The sequence below is a fragment of the Phascolarctos cinereus genome, unplaced genomic scaffold (genome assembly GCF_003287225.1).
Source record: "Phascolarctos cinereus isolate Bilbo 61053 unplaced genomic scaffold, phaCin_HiC Scaffold_3;HRSCAF=262, whole genome shotgun sequence".
Classification (NCBI taxonomy): Eukaryota; Metazoa; Chordata; class Mammalia; order Diprotodontia; family Phascolarctidae; genus Phascolarctos; species Phascolarctos cinereus.
This window is the reverse complement of record NW_027555736.1, coordinates 176771675-176797785: the sequence shown is the minus strand read 5'-3', so window position 1 is coordinate 176797785 and position 26111 is coordinate 176771675. Positions and strand designations below refer to the sequence as shown.

Sequence of the window (26111 nt, the reverse complement as noted above, 5' to 3'; positions counted from 1 at the left end):
CTACTAGCTTCCCTGGTTTCCTTCAAGTCCCAGCCAAAATTTTATCTTCTACAATAAGCCTGTCTTAATTTTTCTTACAGCTAATGCTCCCCTTTATTGATTCTCTCCAATTTATCATATTATATCTATCTGTCTATCTTCTTTGTACATAGTTATTTTAATGACATCTTCCCCCATTAGATTGTGAGCTTCTTGAGAGCCGGTGCCTGGCTTATTGCAGGCATACTAAATGCTTGTTGACTGACTGCTTGCCCCTGACACATTCATTCTAGTATAAGTGCTTAATTACAGGATCTTCAGAGGCACTGTTGCTGAGTCAATGGTGGTTTACTTTGAGCCAGATAATACTAGACTAGGAGTAAGAATTCTGCTTCATACACTTATTAGTTATTTGTCCCTTGGCAAATCACTTAATTTCTCTAGATCACAGTTTCCTTATTTATAAAAGCAAGGATAAATAATAGCTCCATCTTTAAAGGGTTTGGCCTGTGTTATGAGGACAAAGTGATATGTGTGTGTGTGTATGTATATTATATACACACATATATATACACATATATATGTATATATATAAATGTTTTCAAACCTTATAAGGCTATACAAATATCAGCAATTATTATTGTTCAGATCCTATCATATAGGTACTGTTGTCAACTCCTGAATCCCCAGAATTCTGAGTCCCTTTCCCTTCCTCAGAATCCCTTCTTTCATCATTCATTTTACTTTTGATCAAGATGGAGTACTATGGGGGCAGCTAGGTGGCATAGTGGATAGAGCACCGGCCCTGGAGTCAGGAGGACCTGAGTTCAAATGTTACTAGCTAGCTGTGTGACCCTGGGCAAGTCACTTAACCCCCATTGCCTCAAAAAAAAAGATGGACTACTATAATTTGATCTTTCTAGAATCCCTTGTTATTCTTCTTCATCATCTGAGAATAAAGAGACTGCGACTGCTTTGTCCAGTAGATGTACTAAATGAGAAGAAGTAGTAGGTACCGAAAACTGCTCACTTACAAATCTAGATGCTTATACTAGGTACTAACAGTTAAAAGTTTCTGCCTATGGGCATCACAGTAATCATGCGAAGCAACAAGCTACCAGGGAAAGGGAAAAACTTGTCTCAGTCTAGAACCAAATTGATAGTCTAACCTGTCAATTTTGCTCTTCCCAGCAGGCAGTTTTGCAAGCCATCTGTTCAACTTTTTGTCTCAGATTTCTTGGCTTCCCCTTCTCTCTGATCTTACAGAATACATATTCGACAGCACTGATTTCTGCTGGCTTTCAGTAACATTCCTACTAACTTTGCCAACAGCAGCTGATGTTTGTAAGGGCAAGAAGGTTTAGGGCATAGCTGCAGGATTTGCTTAGTACTTTAACAGATAAAATAGAAAAAAAATGAAGAAACAATTGAGTTTTCAAAAGTACCAGGTCATTTTCTCGTTGCCAGTTCTGGCAGGTAACCCTCTGACAGGTGACCCTTGAAGCTGTGTATTTGGTATTGTTACCTGTAATAGCCCCCAGAGTGATTCAATAGCTATTTGTTAGCATGTTTAAGAAATATCTACATATCACCAAGGAAAAAAGATTGATGGTGTTGGTTCTACAGAATGGATGCTAGTATTATTTCTCTAGGATGGACCTGGTTTTTATAGATTTATTAGTAACGTAGATTAAACACCTATAATGTCACAGAGAGTTGCACCAGGCATTGAGTAAGAGTGAGTGATTTCAAAGGGATTGGGAAATCATTTTATATAGTGGTTGCTCTCATTTCATAACTTTGGATTTATAGTTTTAGAAACTGAGTCTATTTAAAATTTTTCTTTTCCTGCATTTGGAGCACAGTTGCCACTAAGTGGTACCAGCTTTGCTTGATCAAATCTGAGCAATAGGCATGTTTTACTTGAGATCTAGATAATCATCCACTTTTAAAAATGTGTAATTCTACTAAAACAACCAAACATAGCAAACATTAGAGAAACTTAGTGTTGGAAAAGACCTCAGAAGCCATTTATTCTAGCTTATACTTGAAGAAGAATCACTTTTATAAAATACTCCATATGTGGTCATTCAACCTTTACTGTGAGGGGCAACTTATTTCCTCCTGAGAAGAACTATTTCACTTTTGGATAATTATAACTTAGGAAATTTTTTCTTCAAGCCTAAATTTACCTTGTAGAAAATTCTAATCATTGCTCCTGTACATAGTGATTCTTTCTGAGGTCAATAGAACAAGTCTTTTTCTTCTTCTATGTGACAGCCTTTCAGACAGCCAAAAAGAGAACTTTCATGAAGCAAACTTATCTTTCTCTTTGGCATAGTATAATTTAAAGTGCTCTGGGCTTGGAATTATTCAGAAGACCTTTGTTCAAGTCCTAATTCTGACCCTGTGAGAAAATGGGCAAGTTTTTTAACCTTACAGATCTCAGCTTCCTTATAGTTCACATATATTTAGCATTTTATAGTTCACAAACTGTTTTCTGCATAAAAACTTTTGAAATAGGTTGCTATCCCCATTTTATAGATGGCCAACCTTAATATGTAATAGGTTTGAGAAAAATATTCCTTCTCAAATTTTCTTGAATGGTATCTTAGAATGTACTACTCCCTCATCTTTCTCCCAAGTTGGTATGTAATATAGAATTTAAGACCAGCTTGGCATTAAAAACTCCCAACTTCTAGTCATGGGATGCTTATGGAGAAATTCCTATGATTGTTCTTCCTCACTGTTCCCAGCATAATTTCCCTCAGATTTCAGCAGCCTAAGAGCTCTTAGTCTTCTGTTCATTGTTGGAGGGAGAAGAGACAACTGTATAGGCTTTGCTTCTGCTGAAAAGTATAAAGACTTGTGACTGGGATTTTACTTATCAAAGTTTACTTGCTAATTTACTTTAAAACAAATTGAGCAAAACATCCCCTCCATTATCAAATATTATCAAATGAAATATTTGTAAAGTATTTAGCACAGCAGCCAGCACATAGTAGGCATTTAATGAATGCTTGTTCCCTTTTCCTCTCCCTTATTCTCCCCGTCAAGATTTTTAACCCATAAATTGCTAGTTATTTGCAATTTGAAATTTATACAGCTTCATTTTTTATAAAGCAAAAAGCTACAGTTTCTTTGCCACATGTGTTTCTGAATGTGTCCAAAGCCAAACATTTTAAAAATATTTGAACAAAGTTATAAGAAAATTTTGAAGTAGTTTTTTGATAATAAGATGCTAAATAAATAGAAGACTGAATCATAGAAGATTAGAGCAGAAAAGGGCCTTCCCAAATAAGGAACAACCCACTTTTTTTTTAATGAAGAAAATGAAACCTAGGGTGATTAAATGATTTAACCAAGGTGCCAGACTGGAACTTTGTTTCCTTAGAGCTGGGACTAGAACTCAAGACTGCTGTAGACTTCAGTCTAGTACTTTTTTCATTGTACAGTTCTTTCTCCTTTGATATTTTAGGCCCCAGGAACAATCTCTATGAGAAGTTTAAAATCTTTTCCTGTTTTTCTCATGTATATTTCCATTGTGGAACCTTTTCCTGTCATTGCTAGATTTATAACCCTTCAGATTATGCAGTTTTTTGAGTCATTATTAAAACTAGATAGGTGTGAAATTCACGCGCCTTGTCCATGATCTAGACAAATATGTTCTTCAAGACCTACAGTTTCCATATATTCTCAGTTCCTATATAGTCTCAGTTCATAGGTTTGTGTTCAAAGCTTTTGGCATCCATGTGCGTTCAAATTCAGAGTACTACTTTAGGCCTGATCAAGAGATAATCTTCACCATTCTAGTTTTTGGTTGCAATTAAGGTGATAAATGTTAGAGAAAAGTACATTTTATGGTTAACATTTGGATTTAGAAAAATTATAAATTTATGCCAACTTTCCATATTTCTTTTTTAATGGTGATTCTATAATAGGCCAGTCAGAGACTATTTTAAGAAGGAAAAGTTATGTAGCAAACAAGGAGTTAGAAGATTTAGGTCTGAGTTCCAGTTCTGTCAATAACTATTGGTATTATGGGAAAGTCATCTGACTTTTCTGGGTCCCAATTTTATCATTTACAAAATATTTGGACTGGATTAAATGCTCTCTAAAGTCCCTTCCAGATTTAGTAATCTATGAATCTTTGACTTATGGGACCTTGAGGAAGGGATGGAATATATCAGTGTAAGAACTAGATTTACTCTTTGACTCATCAATTTACTGTGTAAATGTATCTACTTGATCTTAGTTTGTCTCAGTTTGCCTATTTATAAGATAGTTATGGTCATATATTTTCCATATTCACAATAACATAAGAAGGACTAGCGCAGGATATGCAAAAATTTTTATAGAGACTACGTGGTATAGTGGTAAGAATGCTAGATTTGGAATTAGAGGATCTAGGTACAAATCATATTTCTACTTACCTTGAGTAACTCACTTCTGCTCTTGATCTCAGTTTTCTTATCTGTAAAATGAGTGGTTTGGCTGAAATGATCTCCAAGGTATTTTCCAATTCTAAATCCTATATTTATAGTAGCTTCAGAAGATGAGTTGTATACTCACTTCTTGATATTGAGAAGGTGACTGAAACTGTACTTCATTTTCCTAATTTTCAACCATTGAGGGGATTAGAAGAGCAAGTGGAAGTGGGAATTGAGTGAACCACACTGATTCCATCTTGTGACTTAATTCTGGATCTAGCCCAGTTCCTTTTCTATTCAGTTATGGATCTAGTCCAATTTCTGTCTTGTGAGAAAAATGTACTCAATTATGTGAATCATGAGAAAACTTTACTGCATTGTTTGAACTGGGTCTTTCCACCAGTTAGAAACCAGATTACCTAATTTTGTATCTTGGTTAATTATTTTCTTTTAATTACTTGGTCTTATTTTAGTTGTTTTTAAGGCATAAAAGTCTGTCTCCCCCTGTATTCAGGGTCCAGTGCCAAAGATAAGAAAGGCCTGGAACTGATTTATTATACAATTGGCATGCATTGCTTAATAAATTGGTTCTTTTGGAAGCTTAAACCTTTGTTTCCTCAGTCATTTCATTTTTCACCTGACACACTTACCAACCCTTGTTCTTTTATTGGTGGTAATAGTATGATGGGAAGCACTTAGATGCCTAAGTGGATATGAACAGTCTATTAGGATGGTTAGTGAATAGTCATAAGGTGTTTCTCCTTTGCAAGTGGGCCTAGAGTCACAAAGATCTGTCATATCTGGCCTCAAACACTTACTAGCTGTGTAACCCTGGGCAAGTCACTTACCCCTCTTTGCCTCAGTTTGCCCATCTGTAAAATGAGCTGGAGAGGGAAATGGACAACCACTCTAGTATCTTTGGCAAGAAAATCTCAAATGGGGTCACAGAGTCAGACATAACTGAAATGACTGAGCAGCAAAACTACATGTTATTCTCATAATAATGAGATTTATGAATGCTTATAAATCAAGGAGTCTCTAAGTGAGATCATGGCTATAAAAGATAATATCTATGAAATTTTTATAACTCCTCAGAATAATACCAACCTTGGCTAGTAGTTATAGTTCATGAAAAATTGGTCTTTCAAATTGTACTACATACAATGGAATGGGTCCTACTTTACACAGAATATTTCTTAAAATAGAGAAGGGTTTTTATTTCAGAAGATACAATGGTAGGATGCCATGAGTATTAGACCTTGAGGTAGGAAACCTGCCTTTTCTTCAGCTCTGAAAGTAATTAGATAGGTGACAATATCAAACATTTGTGTGGGGGGGGCAGTTGGTGTTAAGTGATTTGCCCAGAGTGTTATATGTTTGAGGCCAGATTTGAACTCAGGTCCTCCTGACTCCAGGGCCGGTGCTCTGTCCTCTAGCTGCCCCCTGATAGGTGACAATAAGAAGCCACAATACTACCTTAAAAAAAAGCTTCAGTTTCCCTTTCTGTAAAATGGTGACAATATTTATACTATCTGCCTTATAGGTTTGTTCTTTATTGTGCTATATAGGTGAGTTATTATTAAGGGAAATTTAGATTAATCAATAACATTTATTAAGCACCTACTATAGCAGGAGTAATCTAAGGTTGAGTTTTGATATGGTATGATTAATAATTGTATGGTATGATTGGTGATCCCTTGACAAGAGGTCAAGGGATTTGAGTGTAAAGGATAGTGTAGAGCTGAACTGATTTACCAAAGAGGTTGAGATAGGGGAGAGTGGAGATGTTCTTATACAGTGATCATGGCCTTTGATAGAACTGAGGGATGGAATGGAGGTAATAGCAAGGATAAAGATAAGGTTTAGGGTTTGTAAGGCAAAGGGAAATTTGAAAAGCCAAAATACTATGTTCAGATAAAGGAATTTCATAGTGACAAGTATTTGGCCAGAGATGGAGTATACCTAACAAATGCTGGTGAGAATATACTTATTCATGATAAGTTGAAAATGCTTACATGAAGATGTCTAGGGAGGTGGAGCCAAGGTGGAAGAGTATTAGGAAGCAATGCAATGACTTTCCCACAAAAACTCTTCAAAATGGATCTAGTAAACCTACCATATCAAGTTCTAATGGAAAAATCTAAGAAAAAGTCACAGTGAGACATTTTTTCAGCCTAGGTCCACATTGGAAGACAGACAGAGAGACGTGGAGGACTGGCATGGTACAAAACACTCTGGAACATAAGGAAAGGCTGTTTCCCAGAGCAGCTCCAGATTTTTTCTGGGGAACCACAATGAAAACAAGAAGCTTTACTGTATACTACCCATTTCCATCTCACAGATCCAGGGTCAACTGATGAGGGAACTTAATTTCCCACATTTCTCCACATACCCACAGGTATTTACATCCCAGACTTAAATTTGTCCTGGTATAAAAAGCCAATTGTTAGAGATTTCTATACACTTGCAAATTCTCAGCAAGTTATAACCCAAACAAGCTTTTTGGCAAGTTTACACATTAAAACAATAACCAACAAGAGCCACATTATTTTAGTGGTAACCAAATTATGAAAAGTTGCTTGACCTGATACAAACACTTCACCAATTTGAAACTTGAAACAAACCCATTACCAATCAGATGACTTCAGTTTTGTTAAATGCATTTCCAAATTACTTTACACAGAGAATCAACATTTCATCATTAACTGTTAAAAGTACAACTTTAAAAAAAGCATGCTTACCCAAGTTCAGAGGCTAGCTTCTTTACCTTGAGTAGGATGTGCTGAACCTGGGTGATACTTCCAGGCAAAGGTTGCCCCAGGGCTCAAGGCCATTGCCAGTGGGGCCTGTGCTGTAGCTACTGCCCCTCCCCTCTCCTTCCTTTTCCCAGGTGGGGGAGGGGGAAATCAAAGGTGAAAGAGAAAGGGTGAAACTCTCTTCTCTTCTCCTTTGAGAGGGGTTAACGGATATCCTCTTGACTCAAGGGAAGGGAGTGGGAGAAGGGAGTAACCAGGGTTGTTTCAAAACTCCTTAATGATCTGATCACAAAACTTCCAGAATCTGCCAAGATGTTTTTAGCTGTTCTGACTTTTCCCTGTGGCCTCCATGAAGGAGGATTCAGGGATGTAGAGGGAAGGCAATAAGTAAGCCTCAGGGAACCAAAAAGCACTTTACAGTTTTCCCAATTCTCTAGCACCAAAGAATTGACAGAATTGGGCATACACTTCCCAACTGGCTGTCTGTCCTTGTCCTCTATATGCTGTGGAAGGTGTACCTAGGTCCACAGCCTTAAACTGAACCATTGAACCAAGAGCCTGAGAGTGTCAGGCCGAGAGCAAGACAGCTTCACAACTGCCTGCCTGAAAAGCTCCTCTAAGCCTTCCTAGGTGCTTGGAGAGCAACCCCAACTGCAGGGCAAGAAAGAAGAGAGGGAGGCTTACATATGTTCCAGTCTTTGCTGGAGAAGAACTTAGGGTTAGGCAGTTTTTCCAGTGCAGGGAACCATATGATGAGGTCTAGAGGCTTAGGGGTGCTGGGACCCCAAAATCAGAATACGTGAGTACTGTCTGTAAGAATTTGACCCAAGCCTTCTTTCAGCCAAAGACAAGGCACCCAACAACATCACTGAAAACATCATGCTAAAAAGTATGGAATCAAGCACACTGCCCTGCTTCACTCCATTTGTGACTGGGAAAGCCAGAAAGTATTATTTGTTATCCAGAACCTGTGCAAGCCTGTCATAATAAAACTGCCATACAATACTGATAAACTTTTCTGGGCAACCAAAATGTGGCATGATCTCCCACAAGGCCTCATGACTGAAAGTGTCAAAGACCTTGGCCAAATCAACTAATGTTATATACAGACATCTATTCTTCTCCTGGGCATTTCTCCTGGAGTTGTCAGACAGCAAACACTCTATCAATCATTCCTTGCCCCTTTCTGAAGCCACACTGGCTCTTGAGTGGATGACTATCTTCTAGATGAATGATCAGCCTTTTAAGGGGTACTCTGCAGGAATCATCCCAGAAGTGACTAAGAGAGAGATCTCCCCATGTAATTGTCACAGAACAACCTATTTCCTTTTCCTTTATAAAGATGGAAAATGGAGGCATCCTTGATCTCTTGGGGGATAACTTCCTCTTGCCTTATAATAGAAGATTTCAGTCAGCTTTTGAATGAGAAGTACCTTGTAAATCTCTGCTGGAATGGAATCAGCACCAGGTACTTTGTCACATGAGTGGAGCCTTAATGGCATTCAATACCTCTTCTTCAGTTGGAGGATTGGCTAGAGAGGGATTGACTTCAACCTGAGGTATAAGGTCAGTGGCTTCAGCATTGGTTGATGATGATCTTTTTAGATCACTGTGGATCCTTTAGCACTGAGTAGTTGAGGTCTACTAGAAGTCTTTGGCCCATAAATAGCCTTTAGGTGATCATAGAAACTCTTTGCATTGTTACTATCAGCATAAGACTGAATTTCATCTGCCTTCTTACTGAGCCAAGAATCCTATGTCTCTCTAACCTTTGCTTGCACTTTAGTTTTGATGGCGTTAAATACTGCCTTCTTAGACATGGATGAATTATCCTGTTGGTAAATGCTGTGGAGTTCTCATTTTTCATTTAATAGCTTCTGAACTTTCACATCATTTTTGTCAAACTGATCTTGATGTTTGCAAGGGTTCCAGCCTACATGAGTAAGTGCAGTGCTGTATACCAAATAATGTGAAAGCTGCCCACTCCTTTTCTGCTCTACTATTGACAACCATGTGTTGGCCCAGCTTTCCCTCCAAGTCAGCAACAAATTGACTGTTAACAAACAGTTAACAAATTGTTTTCACACAGAAGCAGTCTAATCTGTTGACAGTAAGTCTTCTAGTAGTCATCTTGCCTTGAGGCTGCTGCTTTTGTTGAATGATAAATGTTTAGCTTGGAGAAGATATTCTTTTTTGCAATTTTCTCATAATCCCAGCCAATTACTTGAATTTTAAACTCTTTGTTAAGGTAGGGGTCTACTTCCAGTGTGGAGAATGTACTGTCCCAAACTTCAGGGGTTTTGTGCAGCTGTTTTCAGAGATACTTCTAGGGACCTGTACATTTTCTGTTCTTCCAAGGTGGAATAAGGAGCAAGGTGTTTACTTCTTTTCCTGGACTGTGCTCTGGTCTATGAGTGACCATAAGCACTCTTTTCTGCCTTGGAACTGTGAGGAGTATTTTCTCTCCATTCACCATTACAAGCTCTACCATGCCAGCACTCTTCCTCACCTTGGGACCACCACCCAGAACTGTGACCCAGATCCAAGCACAGGCAAAGCAAGAGAATCCTGCACCAGCAAAAAGATCCTTGCAATTCTTGTCTGAGCAGCCATTTGATTCCCCTTCAGTCAGTGGGCCGGAAAATCCAGAAGCAGCTGCTGCCCCAGGATACACCCAGGGACTGTGGCTGGGACCAAGCTTCTCTCTCACCATAGTCACAGACTTTTCCTACTGATCTTCTAAGTTGTCTTTGGTGTTCATGGGTTGAGAAGTCTGGAAATTGCCACAGCTGCACATGATGCAGTCCTCTGAGGGCTGCTCCAGGTTCACTGAGGCCTGTTTTGCCTATGCACCCATGGTGAACTGCTTTCCTCTCCCCACCTGGTGTAATATACCTTTCCACTCAACCATCCAGGTTGTCTTGGGCTGTAAATTTGTTTCACTCTGTCTCTTTGTGGGTTCTGCTGCTTTAGCATTTGTTTAGATCCATTTTTTACAGGTATTTGGAGTGGTTTGGGAGAGAGCTCAAGCAAGTCACTGCTTTTACTCTGCCTTGTTGGCTCCAGTGTCTGGGATTTTTTCTTAAGGAGCTCATTGATGGCTTGTTCAATTTCTTTTTCTAAGATGGGATTATTTAAATACTTTGTGTTAAAATTAATCTCTACTTCTGTGGTCAAGAGGGCAATGTCCTGTGCTTCAGGTCTTTCTTCTTGTTGTTTTCAGAAGTAGTTCCAGGGGTCTATAGGTTTTCAGTGCTTCCAAGCTGGTATGATTCAGGGAGAGGTGTGATCACTGTTCTCCTGGCATGTGCTCTGTTTTTTACCCAGGAAGGGACCTTGGTCTCTTATAGCCATCAGTTTTAACACACCTTCTGCCCTGGGACTGTGACCAGGTCCCCTACTCTCCTGCAGCTGCAGTTGTTAGTACTTTCTTCTGTCTTGGAATTTAGTCCAGGGTCCCTAATCCCCTATGAGTGACCATAAGCACTTCTCTCTGCCCTGAAATTGTGAACAGGATCCCTATTGCCCTTTGGCCACAAGTGCTATCAGTCCTTTTGGCCCTTGGACTATGACCCAGAACCATGTATGGGCAGTGCAACAGGGTCCTGAACCCATTGCTAGTATATGGTCCCCTGCAATCTCTTTCTAATCAATTGTTTGCCCCATGCCCTTTCATCTGTAGAGCGAGAGCTTTGGAAGCTGCTGTTGCTGACATTATAGCTGCCTTCAAGGCCCACTGCTGGCTTATTGGAGTGTGATCTGTGAAACACAGTCTACCCTTTGCATCAGACCCACCCAGTCACCACCTTGGTGAGACAGACTTTTTTCTGTTGACCTTCTAGTTGTCTTGGGCTAGAAAATTGTTTCACCCAGGCTTTTGTTGCTTCTACTGCTCCAGAATTCAATTTGAGGCATTATTTTAGATTTGTCTGTTCTACCATCTTGGCTCTCTCTCCCTCACTTATAATTTTTAAGGAATGATTTTCTTCAATGAGTTTTTGTACCTCTTTTTCCATTTGTCCAATTCTACTTTTTAAAGAGTTATTTTCATTATTATTCAGTTGCATACTGTAGCATAATTTGTGCAGTGATCTTCCAGTTGATGAGAACCCCCTTAGCTTCCAGTTCTTTGCCACCACCACAAGAGCTTCTATAAATATTTTTGTACATATAGATCATTTCTCTCTTTCTTGGATCTGTTTTGGGGTACAGGCCTAGGAATGGTATTGTTGGATCAAAGTGTATGAAAATTTTAGCAGATTCAGAAGTATAGTTCCAAATTGTTTATTCAAATGGCTTGATCAATTCAGAGATCCTCTATGTGCCCATTTTCCCATAGCTCCACCAACATGTGACATTGTTCTGTTTTTGTAAAATTTGTAATCTTAATTTCTAGGTTTGAGGTAAAATTTCAGTTAATTTATGTTTTTTTCTAATTAGTGATTTGGAGCATCTTTATATGGCTATTGATAGCTCTTAATTCTTCTTTTGAAAACTACCTCTTCATATTCTTTAATGATTTATCAGTTGGTGAATGGATTTTACTTTTATAAATTTTAATCAGTCCCTTATGTATCTTTGGAAATGAGACTCTAATCAAAGACACTTGTTGCAAAGATTCCTCTCGCTGCTCCCTCAATTATCTCAGCTTCTGATCTTAGCTTCATTGGTTTTGTTTCTACAGAATCTTTTAAATTTTATATTGCCAAAATTGTCTATCTTTTCTTCTGAAATATCCATTGTTTGGTCATGAATTCTCCTATTCTTAGATCTAAAAGGTAGTCTTTGTTGGCCCTCTATTTTTTTATCGTATTATGTCACCTTTAATGTTCAAGTCATGTATCCATCTGGAGCTTATTTTGTTATACTATTTGAATGTTTAAATACTATATGTAGTTTCTGCCAGATTGCCAACTGTTTTTCCCAGCAGTTTTTATTGAATAGTGAGTCCTTATACAGAAGCTTGAGACTGCATTTGTCAAACATTAGCCTACTGTGTTCCTTTGCTTAAGTGCATTGTGTATCACATCTGTTCCACTGATCAACCTCTCTATGCCCCAACCAGAATCAAAACATTTTGAAGATTATTACTTTCTGGTATAGTATAGTATCTGGTACTGCTGGGCCCTTTCCTCCCTCCACACCTTTTTTCCCCCCCATTATTTGCCTTTGAGATTCTTGACCTTTTGTGCCTTCAGATGAATTTGCTTTTAATTTTTTTTTCTGGCTCTATAATCTTTTGGCAATTTGATTAATGTAGCACTGAATAAGTAAATTAATTTAGGCAATGTTGTCACTTTTGTTATACTTGCTTGGCCTACTTATGAGCAAGTAATTATTTTGCAATTATTTATGTTTGTCATCATTTCTGTAAATAGTTTTCTTTTAAGGTGTATTTATATAGTTCCTCTGTGATCCTTGGTAAATAGACTTGCAAGTGTTTTATATATACTGTTGTTATTTTAAATGAATTTTTAAATTTATATATATTAGATTTTGTTGGTAGTATACAGAAATGTCAGTATTTATGTGGGTTTATTTTATAACTTGCAACTTTATTCAAGCTCAAATGCAACTTGCTTCAATTAAGATTTTAGTTGACTTCAGGTTTCTCTAAATCAACTACTATATCATTTGTAAAAAGCAGTGATATTGTTTCCTCTTTGCCTATGCTTATTCTCCAGATTTCTTTTTCTTTTCTTATAGCTATATACCAGCATTTCTAATACTATATCAAATAATAGTAATGATGGATATGCTTGCTTTACTCCTAGTCTGACCAGAAAGAGCTCTACATTATATAATGCTGGCTCTTGGTTTTAGCCAGATTCTGCTTATATCAAGGAAAGGTCTATTTATTTAGATGTTTTCCAAGTTTTTTTGGAAAAAACAGGAATGGGTGTTAAACCTTGTCAAAAAGTTTGTCCTGTACTTATTGATATAATCTTATTAATTTTGTTGTTATTTTTATTATCTATTATGTTAATAATTGACAATATTGAATCAATTGTGTATTTCTGTTATAAATCTATGTGGTCATAGTGTATGATTTTTGTAATATGTTGTTGTATTCAATTTGCTAGGATTTTATTTAAAAAAACTTGTGTCAGTGTTCATTATGGAAATTGTCCTATAGGGTTTTTTTTTCACTCTCTTTGTTTTAGGTATCAAGATCATCTATACGAAGACTTTCATAAAACCTCTTATTTTTATAATTTTTAAAAGTTTATGTAATTTTTGAAATAATTTTTCTTTTAATGTTTGATATAATTTATTTGCAAATCCATGTGATCTTGAGTTTATTGTTTTCTGTGGGATCTTATTTGTGGTTTTTTCCATTTTTTTGAGATTGACTAAAATTTTCTTGTATTAATCTGGGCAACTTACATTTTTGTAAATATTAAACTATTTTATTTGGCTTATTGGTTTAACATATAATGAGGCAATATAATTTATTTTTAAAATTACATTTTATTTTCAGTTCTGAGTTCTCTCCCCCCACCTCCCCTACCCATTGAAAAACAAAGAAAATCAAAAAACCCCTTACAAATATGGATAATCAAACAAGTTCCTGCATTAGCTATGTTCAAAAAATAAAATAAAGATAACAATAAATGTGTCAGTTTTCACTCTATATCCATCAGTTCTCTTTCTCAAGTTAAGCAGCATGTTTCATCATAAGTCCTTTGGAACTGTGGTTGGTCATTGATATTGTTTATCAGACATATTGAGTTCTTCAAAGTTGTTTATCTTTGCAGTATTATTGTTATTGTAAACATTGATCTACTGGTTCTGTTCACTTTATACTCCATCAATTCTTACAAATCTTACAAAATCTTCCCAGATTTTTCTAAAGCCATCTCTTTCATCATTTTTGCAGCACAGACTCCATCAGAGTCATATCATAACTTGTTCAGCCATTCCTCAATTAATTAGCATCCTTAGGTTTCCAATTCTTTGCCACCATGAAAATTGCTGGCATAAAAGGTCCTTTTTCTTTTTGCTTTCTTTGAGGTAGTAGTGGTTATTTCTCAGCAGAGGCTATATACAGTTTAATATCTTTGGGGACATAGTTTTAAATATTTTTCAGAATAGCTGAACTAGTTTACCAACTCCATTAGTAATACTTCAAAGTACCTGTTTTATTTCCTCAAACATTTGTTGTTTTCCTTTTTTGTCACTTTAGCCAATCTGATGGGTATAAGGTAGCACCTCAGAGTTGTTTAAATTTGTATTTCTCTAATTATTATTGATTTAAAGTATTTTTCGTATGCATATTGATAGCTTAGATTGTTTCCTCTGAAAATTGTCTGTTCATATCATTTGACAATTTGTCAATTGGACTATGGTTTATTCCCATAAATTTGACTCAGGTCTCTACACATCTAAGAAATGAGACCTTTGAGCAGTTTTCTTCTCAGTGATTTCTTGAAATATTGTGTCTAGGCCCTTATTTATTTATTTATTTATTTATTTATTTATTTGTTTTTCATTCTTTATTTTATTTATTTTGGCTCATGGCTTTTGGAGAGTCCATTGATTCTTAACTTATCTCTCTTCAATCTGATTTCCAAGTCAGTTGTTTTTACTGTAAGATCTCATATTTTCTTTTTTTTCAGTCTTTTTACTTTGTTTTGATATTTATTGATGTCTCATGGAGTTATTAATTTCTTTATGGCCAATTCTAATTTTGAGAGTTATTTGCTTGGGCAATATTTTGTTTCTCTTGTAGCAAGCTGTTTCTTTCTTCCATATCTGTCATTTGGCTTTTAAAATCGTATTTTAGCTTTCTATTTAAATTCTTGCTCTGGCTGTTCCAGGAATTTTGGTTAGACTCATGCCTAAGTTTCATTTTTCTCTTTTTTTCTATTTAAAAAAATTATTTAGTATTTTATTTTCCCCATTTACATGTAAAAACAATTTTAACATTTGTTTTAAAATTTTTGAGTTCCAAATTCTCTCTCTTCCTCCCCCCCACTCCCCCTCATTGAGAAGGCAAGGAATTCAGTATAGGTTATACATGTGTAGCTATGCAAAACACTTCTATAATAGTCATGTTGTGAAAGACTCACTATTTCCCTCTATCATATACCACCCCCTATTTGTTCTTTTCTCTCTCTCCTTTCACCCTGTCCCTCCTCAAAAATATTTTGCTTCTGACTACCCCTCCCCCAATCTGTCCTCCCTTCTATCATTCCTCCTTCTCTTATCCCCAGCACCCCCCCTCTTTCCTGTAGGGTAAGAAAGATTTCTGTACCTGAGTGTGTATGTTATTCCCTTCTTTGAGCCAATTCTGATGAGAGTAAGGTTTCTTCGCTCCTTACCTCCCCCCTCTTCCTTTCCACTGTAAAAGCTTTTTCTTGCCTCTTTTATGTGAGATAATTTACTCCCTTCTACTCTACCTTTCTTTTTCTCCTAATACATTCTTCTCTCACTCCTTAATTTTATTTTTTAGATATCCCTTCTTATTCAACTCACCCTAAGCCCTCTGTCTATATGTATATGCATGTTTCCTCCAAATACCCTTGTACTGCAAAAAGTCTTATGAATTACAAATATCTTTCCATGTAGGAATGTAAACAGTTTAACTTTAATAAGTCCCTTTATGATTTCTCTTTCCTGTTTATCTTTTCATGCTTCTCTTGAGTCTTGTATTTAAAAGTTCTATTTAGCTCTGGTCTTTTCTCAAGAATGCATGAAATTCCTCTATCTCATTGAAAATCCATTTTTTTCCCTTCATGGATTATATTCAGTTTTGCTGGGTTGGTGATTCTTGGTTGTAATCCTAGCTTCTTCGCCCACCAGAATATCATGTTCTGAGACCTCTGATCCTTTAATGTAGAAGCTGCTAAACCTTGTATTATCCTGATTGTGTTTCAACAATATTTGAGTTGTTTCTTTCTGGCTGCTTGCAATATTTTCTCCTTGACCTGGGAACTCTGAAATTTGGCTATAATATTCCTGGTAGTTTTCCTTTGGGGATCTCTTTCAGGAGGTGGTAGGTGGATTCTTTCAATTTGTATTTTACCTTCTGGTTCTAGAATATCAGGGCAGTTTTCTTTGATAATTTCTTGAAAGATGATGTCTAAGGGGGGCAGCTAGGTGGTGCAGTGGATAGAGCACTGGCCCTGAAGTCAGGAGGACCTGAGTTCAAATCCAGCCTCAGACCAAACACTTGACACTTCCTAGCTGTGTGACCCTGGGCAAGTCACTTAACCGCAATTGCCAAAAAAACAAAAAACAAAAAATGTCTAGGCTCTTTTTTTGATCATGACTTTCAGGTAGTCCAATAATTCTTAAATTATTTCTCTTGGATCTGTTTTCCAGGTCAGTTGTTTTTCCAATAAGATATTTCACATTGTTTTCTATTTTTTCATCCTTTTGGTTTTGTTTTATAATTTCTTGATTTCTCATAGAGTTATTAGCTTCTATTTGTTCCACTCTAATTTTTTTTTCTGCCAAAAATAAGGTTTATTAAAGATTCACCAAGTTGGCCAGAGTCTTAAGGAATCTAAACATTTGTGACCCTCATATTGGCTAGATTTTAAGAATTTGAGCCTCCACTCTAATTTTTAAGGAATTATTTTCTTCAGTGAGTTTTTTGGACCTCCTTTTCCATTTGACCATTCTGCTTTTTAAGGCATTCTTCTCCTCGTTGGCTTTTTGGACCTCTTTTGCCATTTGGTCTAGTCAATTTTTTAAGGTGTTAATTTTTTTGGTATTTTTTTTATCTCCTTATAAAGCTGTTGATTGGTTTTTCAAGATTTTCTTACATCACTCTCATTTCTCTTCCCAATTTTTCTTCTACTTCTCTTGCTTGATTTTCAGAATCCTTTTTGAGCTCTTCCATGGCCTGAGACCAATTCATATTTTTCTTGGAGGTTTTGGATGTGCTTTGTTGTCTTCTTTTCAGTGTGTTTTGCTCTTCTTTGTCACCAAAGTAAGTTTCTATAGTCAGTTTTTTCTGCTGTTTGCTCATTTTCCTAGCCAATTACTTGACTTCTTAACTCTTTGTTAAGGTAGGGCTCTGCTTCCAGTGTGGAGGGCCAAGTGTCTCAAGCTTTAGGGGTTTTGCTCTTCCAAGACGGTATGATCTAAAGAGATGTGTTTACCCTTCTCCTGGCCTGTACTCTGATCTGTGAGTGACCACAAGCATTCTTTTCTGCCCTGGAACTGTGAGGAGGGTTCGCTCTTCACTGCTGCCACATACTCTGCTATATGCTACTCTCCCTCTTGTTCTAGGACTGGACCCAGGACTGTGACCCAGATCCAAATATGGGCAAAGCAACAGAGACCTCCCTCAGTGCTAACAAAGACACTCCTGTAATCTCCTTCTGACTAGTTGTTCTATCCCCTTACCATCTGTGGGCTGAGAGCTCTAGAAGCAGCCGCTGCCATTGCTGATTCAGTCACTCCCGAGGCCTACTCCTGATTTGCTAGTGCTGAAGCTGTGTTGGACTGTGTTCTTGTCTCAGCAGTGTGACAAATCTTTCTTGCTGACCTTCTAAGTTGTCTTTGGTGTGTGTGGACTGAGAAGTCTGGAAATCACCACTGCTGCCAGAGCTGCTGAAGCTTGCTCTGGGTTTGCTGGAGTCTAGTCTGCACTGGCATTGCCTGAGCTGGACTGTGCTCCTCTGTCAGCCTGGTGCAACAGACCTTTCCTGTCAACCTTCCAGGTTGTCTTGGGCTGGAAGTTTGTTTCACTCTGTCTTTTTATGGGTTCTGTTGCTATAGAATTTGTTTGGAGTCATTTTTTAAAGTATTTGGAGGGGAGCTGAGGCAATTCCCTACCTTTACTCTGACATCTTGGCTCTGCCTTGTAAGTTTCATTTTTTTTTTTGAGTTTTGGTTATAGATAGTTTCAAGTAGTTTTCTTCTTCTGGGTTTGCTTCTTGAGCTTCCCTGTCACCAAAATCTTTACAGTGAGTTTTTTTTTCTTTTGGCTCATTTTTGCAGCCCACTTCTTCACTTTGAACTTTTTGTTAGAGGTGAATTCTGTGCATGCTCTCTCTGTGTGTGAATATCTGGCCTCAGCTTGTCTTTTTTTGTCCCTCTACTACTTTCACAACTAAGTTCAGTGCCTGCAAGTTTTCAGTGATCCCAAAATGATGTGATCCTGAGTGAAGTCTGCTCACTGCACTCCTGTTTTGAGCACTATAAATTCTGGTTTATCTCTGATTGGATGTTTCAGCAGTCCATTGCATCCACCATTTGCCTGCTGGGATGCTCTGCAGGTTCAGAATGACTGATTGCCAAGTTCATTCCTGCTATAGGACTCCTGCCTTGTTTATTTCACTGCAGGCTTCCATGCTGGAATGGAGACTAGAACTGAGTCCCTATTCTGTTCTTGGGATAAGAGCTTGCAGCTAGATTTTCCTTTAGGAATTTGTTCTTTGCTTAGTGTACAAGGTCCCAAATTCTTTCTTTCCTCTCTACCCTGGATCTGTGACCTGGCACTATGAAGTGAGGAACAGACTTGCCAGATGGTGCCCAGTCCTTCATGCTTTGCTAGTTCAGGGATCCTCTGAAGGTTCTTCTTATCTAGGTGTTTTATGTCCCAATGACTAACCTCAGCTTTCAATACTCAGTCCCTGGGTGCTTGAATGTTCTGCAACATACAAGCTCCTGTCCACCTCAAGTCCAGTATCTAAAATCATAGATATGTCTGCCTTCCTAAACTGTGGTAGACTAGACAAACTCACTCTGAGTTTTTCTTAGCTTTCTTGATCAGGCTTTGGTCTGGTACATTTTCTTGATCTTTTTGTAAGAGACATGGTGAAAAACTAGGCTATACTGGTTCCTTTCTACCATCTTGACTGTATCCTTTTAAAATAATTTCTTGTAGTTTTTTGTAATTTGTTCAGAACTGCCCTTTTTAGTTTTGATACTGGTGACTTGTTTTCATCTCACTCTTTTTTATTCAAATGAGCTAATGATTTATTTTATCCCTTTTCCAAAAAAGAAAAACTCAACAATTTCTAATTTCATTTATTAATTTAATTTTATTTCAATTTTGATGATCTCTTTGAGTTATAGAATTCTTATTTTATTTTTAATGGTAGGGTTTTTAAATTTTCTTTTTATTTTTAGTTGCCTTCCCAAATCATTGATTTATTCCTTCTATCTTTTGTTAATGAAAACTTTTAGAAATAAACATTTTTTCCTAAGTACTGCTGTGGCTACATTTTAAAATGTTGATATATTGTCTCATTATTGTCATTATCTTTAAAATGCTTCCATTAATGCCAAAGACCCTAAACAGAAAGTTAGGTCCCTTATTATTGAGTTTGGGGAATACAAAACAAAGAACAAAACTAGATAGATAACATAAGGGATTGAGGGCATCATGATTAGTTACAGAACTGAGGTGTAGGGAACAACATGATTGGTTGGACATTTGGTAATGGAGCCTAGCAACAATCTCTCTTTTTCTCTCAAGAGACTAAGAAGTGCTCATTGTTTGAGTCCAGGTTTAAGACAGCAGACTTGACTTTTGGACAGCAAACCAGATATCCTTGAAGGATAGCTTGGTGGAATAAAGAAAACAGGCCTTACTCCCTTTCTTTCACACAGGCTCCCCAAGGTTAGCAAAATTCCTTGATGCAAGAAGAGCTAGATTTTTAAACTTAATGCATTATAGGCCAGCTAAACTCTGAAGTAAGTTTAAAGACAAAGTGGAAGAGGTACTTTAGTGACAGTCAGTCAGTGAGTCAGGACTATGAGCCTCTCTCTGTGGTGTGAGAAGTTGAGACCCCTCAAAGACTGGAGTACAGGATGGGGTCATCTGGAATGAATTCACAGACTCAAGCATCCTTGAAGTCAAGTTGGCAAAGATTTATTGTTATTCTTTTCAGCGGGGAAGGATTCTTAAGGAACCTGTGACAGAATGAGGATGGTACTGGGGTTTATATGGAAAAGGGGTATGGGAAAGGAATTCCAGGGATACTAATTCAGTCCAGATGTCTTTGGGAGCCATGGATGGGAAAGCATAGGAAGTATACCAGACATTGAGGGAGTTGTCAGAGGCATGGACCTTGGGGATCTGGCAGGAGGAAGAGATCTTGGATCAACCAGGCGCAAAAATCCTTGGTCCAGGCACCCCTCTCTCTGTCCTGATTAGAGAATGTGTTCTGCAACAAGAGAAAATTTTCGCACAGGACAGAAGCCTACTAAGAAGTTGGGAGGCTTCCAGAGATCTTAGGGCTGGGACCTGAGCAGCCCATCACTCTTTCACCCAGCTTTATGTCACTGCACCAGGGAGAGATAAATGTCTTGCTGGGGACTACTCATGAGTAATTGCTAGACATAGTGTCCTTGGGCTAGGGGGAAATTGCCAGGGATAGTGTTTCTGAGGCTAAGGAGAAAAGGGTCTTGGAACTGGCGTCCCAGTATAAGCACCCAAACGCACCCCATCATCTCCACCCCCAATGGCACCCCCATTGAATATAAGGACATTGTGATTAGGAAAATTTGCTAACATTGTGTACCTGGATTAGGTGAAGTTGGCCAACCCTATAGTTCTCTAATTTTGCATTTGTAACCCTAATTGTAGCTTAACCAAGGCAATTATTAGATATGTAAGAACTTCCCAGTAGGTTGATTGGTGATCAAATATAAGTCATATCTGTCATTTAGGGCCTAATGAGCTAATGAGCTATGTTTATGAGTTAATCCTCATAAACATGTTAAAGATGTGTTTTTCTTTTGAGGCTTATAGATATAGATGTTTTGGAGTCAGTCTTCTGTTTGTGTCTTGGGTTTCCTTATCACCATATTAGTTCTTCATGGTCCAAGTCTTTTTTTTTTTAAGTCCTTCTAACAGACTTTCTTCCTGAATTGGGACTTTCTATTAGGACCAGACTTTGTGTACTTGTAGCAGGCCTTATTACTTGCTGTGTGACCCTGGACAAGTCATTTAACCTCTGTTACCCCAAATTCTTCAAATGTAAAATGGGGATGATAACAGCATCTACCTCTCAGGGTTGTAATGAGGATCAACTGAGATAATATTTGTAAACTGCTTAGCACAGTGCCTGCTACATAATAGGCACTGTATAAATTATTATTCTCTTCACTTTTATTCCTTTTCCTCCCTTCCCTCTCATATTTGGTCCTGATTTGAGGCAGTGAGGCAGCTTACAAGCTTACTTTTGTCATTTTCTTTGTTTCATTTCAACAGTATATTCCTCCAGACCTATGCATCTGCAATTTTGTACTGGAACAGTCTCTCTCTGTAAGAGCTCTACAGGAAATGCTTGCCAACACAGGTGAAAATGCCAATGAAGGGGTAAGTATGTGATTTATATTCTTAGAGTGAAGTCACATGCATTGTAGCTCCCAAGCATGAGGTGTTTTTTCACCCATCCGCCTGATTTTTAATTAGAAGACTTTGTAATTTTTGAGTTGATCCAAATGGGGATTATAAAATCTGACCTCCATTTTAGGTTTCTATTTCCTTCTACTTCTCTCACTTTAGACCTCATTCCTTCTTCCTTTGCATTGATCGGCTCCTACTCAGGCTAAATGAGACTAGGTATCCAGGAGACTACAAGGCTGTTTCATGATTATATTATCATTAAAATTTTGACCATCACCATAAGGAATTTGGTTAGAAATTAAGGGTGCTTTCCTTGCCACTTCATCAGTAGAATAAATGTGGTTAGCAACTCTGTGTAGTCACTATAATCTTCTAGCTTTGTTGAAGTCATTGGAAATATCTGGGAGAAAGGTAAGGTCTTTGGGATAGTTTTAAAGTAATCCCTCTTCACTTCTGACAATTAAATAAAATGCAATTTTAAGTTACTATTGTCACTGAAATTGTGCTAAACCGTTTAGGGGAGGAATGGTGCCTAGAAGTATCTCTCATGTTAGGCAATGTATCAGAGCCTCAACACCAAATGTCTCTTTGTTGCAGTAAAGGGGTCACAAGGAATAGGAGTCAGAAGACTCATGTTCTAGTTCTGGATCTGCCACCAAATAATTGTATAAGTTTTGTACAAAAATAATGTAACCTCTTTAGGATTCAGTTTTCTCACCTATAAAATGGGAAAGTCCTTTCCAACTAACTAACTTGTGTGACCTTGGGTTCTCTAGGTCTACAGTGATAGACTTTAAGCAGTTACCAAGATTGTTATCTGTATTGTTCTCTGAAGATTTGAGGTGTGTGTTTGGTTTTTTTTCTTCCTTAGGCCATTTGGTTTCTTAGTTTCCATTAATTGTCCCTACTCCCTGTACTTATTCACCTTGTAATTCCCCCCCTTAATTCTATTTCTTCTTCCCTCAAAACACACAGAAAAATGGTCATATTTAGCTGCCAGCAGTTTGGTAATACAGTCTGATATGATACTGCTCAGGGACAGATTTCCTGATTGTCTGCTTATCTATTCTCCAATTATCATATATCTTAATTTCAGTCTGAAGAACCCTAAAGGATGTGGTTCCTGTTTGCCTCAGTGGTAACTCCCAGTCCCTCTGTATTTTTGTATGAACTAAGATAAATTTTCATAGGTGAAATGTCCAATTTAGAGTTATGTTACTTCTGATAACAAGTAGAAATTAGGAAGGTTGTTTTTCCAGCAATGTTTCTTGTTAGGAATGCTTTATCCTGATCTGATCAAAGTATAGAAAGTATTTATTACTTCCTTGTGTTTTCTTATCCATAGGAAAATTATCTCTCTCTTGCTGTACCCTCCCCCCTTAATCCCATGGTGATTCAGTGTGTTTTTTTTTGGGGGGGGATTTGCACATGTGTATTAATGCCAATTTACCTTAGTATATTTTTTAAAGAAAATTTTCACATTCTGTGGTCTCCTAAAGTCTCTAACAACCTTGGGGAGGGAGGAAACTGACCAAGGGAGAAGGAAGAGCAACGTGTCAGGGGAGAAACTCCCCTCAGACTGCCATCTGGTAATATTGCCATTTTTGTTAATTAGTCTTACTAACTAGGTGTTAAACTATTATTTATTCATTGCTAAAAGATTGAAAATTATGTCACTGTGCCCTCTAAATTTGTCATCCTGGTATAAAGGCCTAGTTGCCTTCACTTACTAATGCGTTTATATTAATTACAAAAATTTGGGATACTAAGAAGTTATAAACATCTAATCTATCATCTTTCTGTGTTCATTTTGTGATCTTCCCATAATTTTAAAAGCAGCTCTAAGCATCCAGCATTAAGCAAACATTGAGGAATTAGATATACATATAGACATGCAGTTAGAATGAAAAACACTGTAAACAGTTGGGAACTGTATATCTCTGAGTTGTATGTCCTATTGGAGAAATGCATGGTTTGGCATATATATGTAGTTCTCTGCATATAATATATGCCCCAGAGGAGGAGAGTATGAAAATTGGGCAGTAGAACCAAATAAATTAAATTTCATTTACCATACTCTCAAAAAATTATATGAAACAAGAAACCAACAAGAGATTATCTGGTGACAAATATATAACCCTGTAAATAGATGTTACATACTCTGATGTATTTCATACTCAAACCTTTTAAAGTCCATTTCATTAGTTATTTTCCCTACAACTGGACATGAAATAGGTCAGGAAGTTTGCTTGTCTTATAATATGAAGGATCAGAATCACAGAAAGGTAATACAATCACTAAATTCAACTTAAGTGCTCATCTGTGCAAGTGTTAGTCCCAATTACTAGCTTAAGGACAGGAACCATGGTTTGTTTTTTTTTCTTTGTATCTCCTTGAAGCATAGGCTAGTGCCTTGCACATAGTAGGCATCCAATATATATTTATTGGATTGAGTTGAATAAGTCAAATTTAGCTCTGTTCTCCAGAGATTATGCTTAAAAGGTATCTGTTAAAATATATGCAGTAGGTTACTGGCAGAAGTGAAATTGGTACTCAGAGCTCTAGAATTATCATGTTCTTGTTAGCCTAAGTTTACAATAGAACTTTTCATTGTATAGGTCAGAAGTTTCTTAACCTGGAAACTATGAACTTGTTTTAAAAAAAAATACTTTGATAACCGTTTTTTAATGTTATAGGTTTCCTTTGAATCCTATGTTTTTATTTTATGCATTTAAAAACATTATTCTGAAGAGTTTATAGGCTTTACCAGACTTGTCCAAGACACACAAGAAAAGGTGAAGAACTTCTGATCTAGCCTGAATATTTCCATGTAGTAGACACTTCTCTTTCTGAATCTTTTGATTCAACCACCATTTCTATATCATATAAAAGAAATGGAGACAGAGACAGTAGGATTTTCATCTTCCATAAACCTTTAGAAAAGCGTGGGGTGGGTTCGTGTGTGTTTGTGTGTGTGTGTGAGACTGTAAACTCTGTGACTGTAAACCAAATTACTTCTTCCTAGGCCTTGGTTTACTTATTTGTAATAAGAAGGGATTAGACTAGCTCACTTAAGAGCGTCTAAAATCACATAGTTCTCTTTTATCATTGATCATGATGCTAAATACTGGATATCTTTGCCCTTATAGGAACCTATAATAGCTGTTGATTAACACAGTATACAGAATTGAGAAGTATTTTTTTTCTTACCATATATCCTAAAAATGTAAATTACTTCCAAGAGCCAGTGTTGTTTATTGGCTGTAACATCAGATTCTGAATCAGGCCTTTGTTCTTTACTGATTATTTATTTTGACAAATTTAACCTGTTATCTAACTTCATTGGACTTTTGATTCTTCTGCTTTAAAATGGAACAACAATGCTTGTTCTCTTTCTGCACTGGTGAGTGCTATAAGGAAATGCCCAAGAATTGGGTCTTAAAAACATTAAGTAGTGGTAGTGTTAATTTAAATTAAGACATTATCTTCATTCTCTCTATTTTTTTTCTGGAATAATGGGGGATGAAACTCAAACTCCTAGTGATTTTGAAACCTATGGTTTTTACAGCTTCCTTCAAACAGCAGATAGATTAATTTTGGAAATTTTGAAACACAGTAGGCCTCCAGGCCAACATTTTGTAACCTTTGTTACAAAAGATTGTTGCAAAGATTATTGATAGGCTGAAATCACTTCTCATACCACTTCTTTTCCCCATTTCAAGGCCTTAAGATGGTATAAAATATTTTTATGCATTTTCCCATAAACTGAAGTTGATGCAAATTTTGCAAATAATAGGACATGTAAACTGTAGTATTGCATTAGTCCTTCAACTTTTTTGTGAAAATCAGCCAGTTTAGCAGCCTTATTTCTAGTATTGCTCCAGTTTTCCATGTCTGTACTATGGTACAATGAGAGACTAAAGAAGTATCTTTTTTGTGTATGAAAAACCACAATTATTGTTTTCATTGTTTCCTAGACAGGGAATTGCAAATTATTTAATTGCTGTACTGACCACTTTCCTTAAGTGAACTTATTCTTGTAAATGTAATTATGAAAAAGCTCTATAGAACTATAATGGAAATTATATTCCTTTGCAGTGGCAATGTGCCAATATGTGCTAGAAAAAATAATAATTGTATGTACAATATTGTGGTTTATTTTTAGTCCTAATTACAAAATATTGGCCAGTGGGTAAAAACTACCTTCACTGTTCTCATTGGGTTGACTTAAAAATATATCACTATATTTTTTCAAATTACTCAAATGTTTTAGAATGGCTTGCATAACCAAATGACTTGCATACACTAAAGTATCCATTTGCTGTTTTGTTTTGTTTTTTTAATTTTGCTAGTCCAATGACCTCTCTGAATGGGTATGTTATTCCTTTGTTTAATTATGTATATATTTTGCATGAACAACTGACTCCAGCTGTGTTTGTAATGAACTGAGGCCTTTCACTTGTTAAGTGTCTAGGATGGTTTCCTTTCTATGTGCCTAAGTAATTCAGAAAACACTGCTATACCACACTCTTCAATCTTGTGGAATTAAAAGTGCCTATATTCTTTTAAGCTTATCACAGAATGACCCTTTGAATTTCTGCTCTATAATTAGGAGATTCACTTGTATGT

The 26111-nt window shown here is 36.9% G+C and overlaps 1 protein-coding gene across 1 annotated transcript in view; it reads left to right on the top strand.

Moving 5' to 3' along the window:
• The window catches only part of RYR3 (ryanodine receptor 3), a 731065-nt gene that overhangs the window by 202745 nt on the left and 502209 nt on the right, over positions 1 to 26111 (top strand). Inside the window, exon 3 of the mRNA XM_078151313.1 lies at positions 21345 to 21452. Within this exon, the coding sequence (XP_078007439.1) occupies positions 21345 to 21452 (108 nt within the window). The remainder of the gene's footprint in view (positions 1 to 21344; positions 21453 to 26111) is intronic.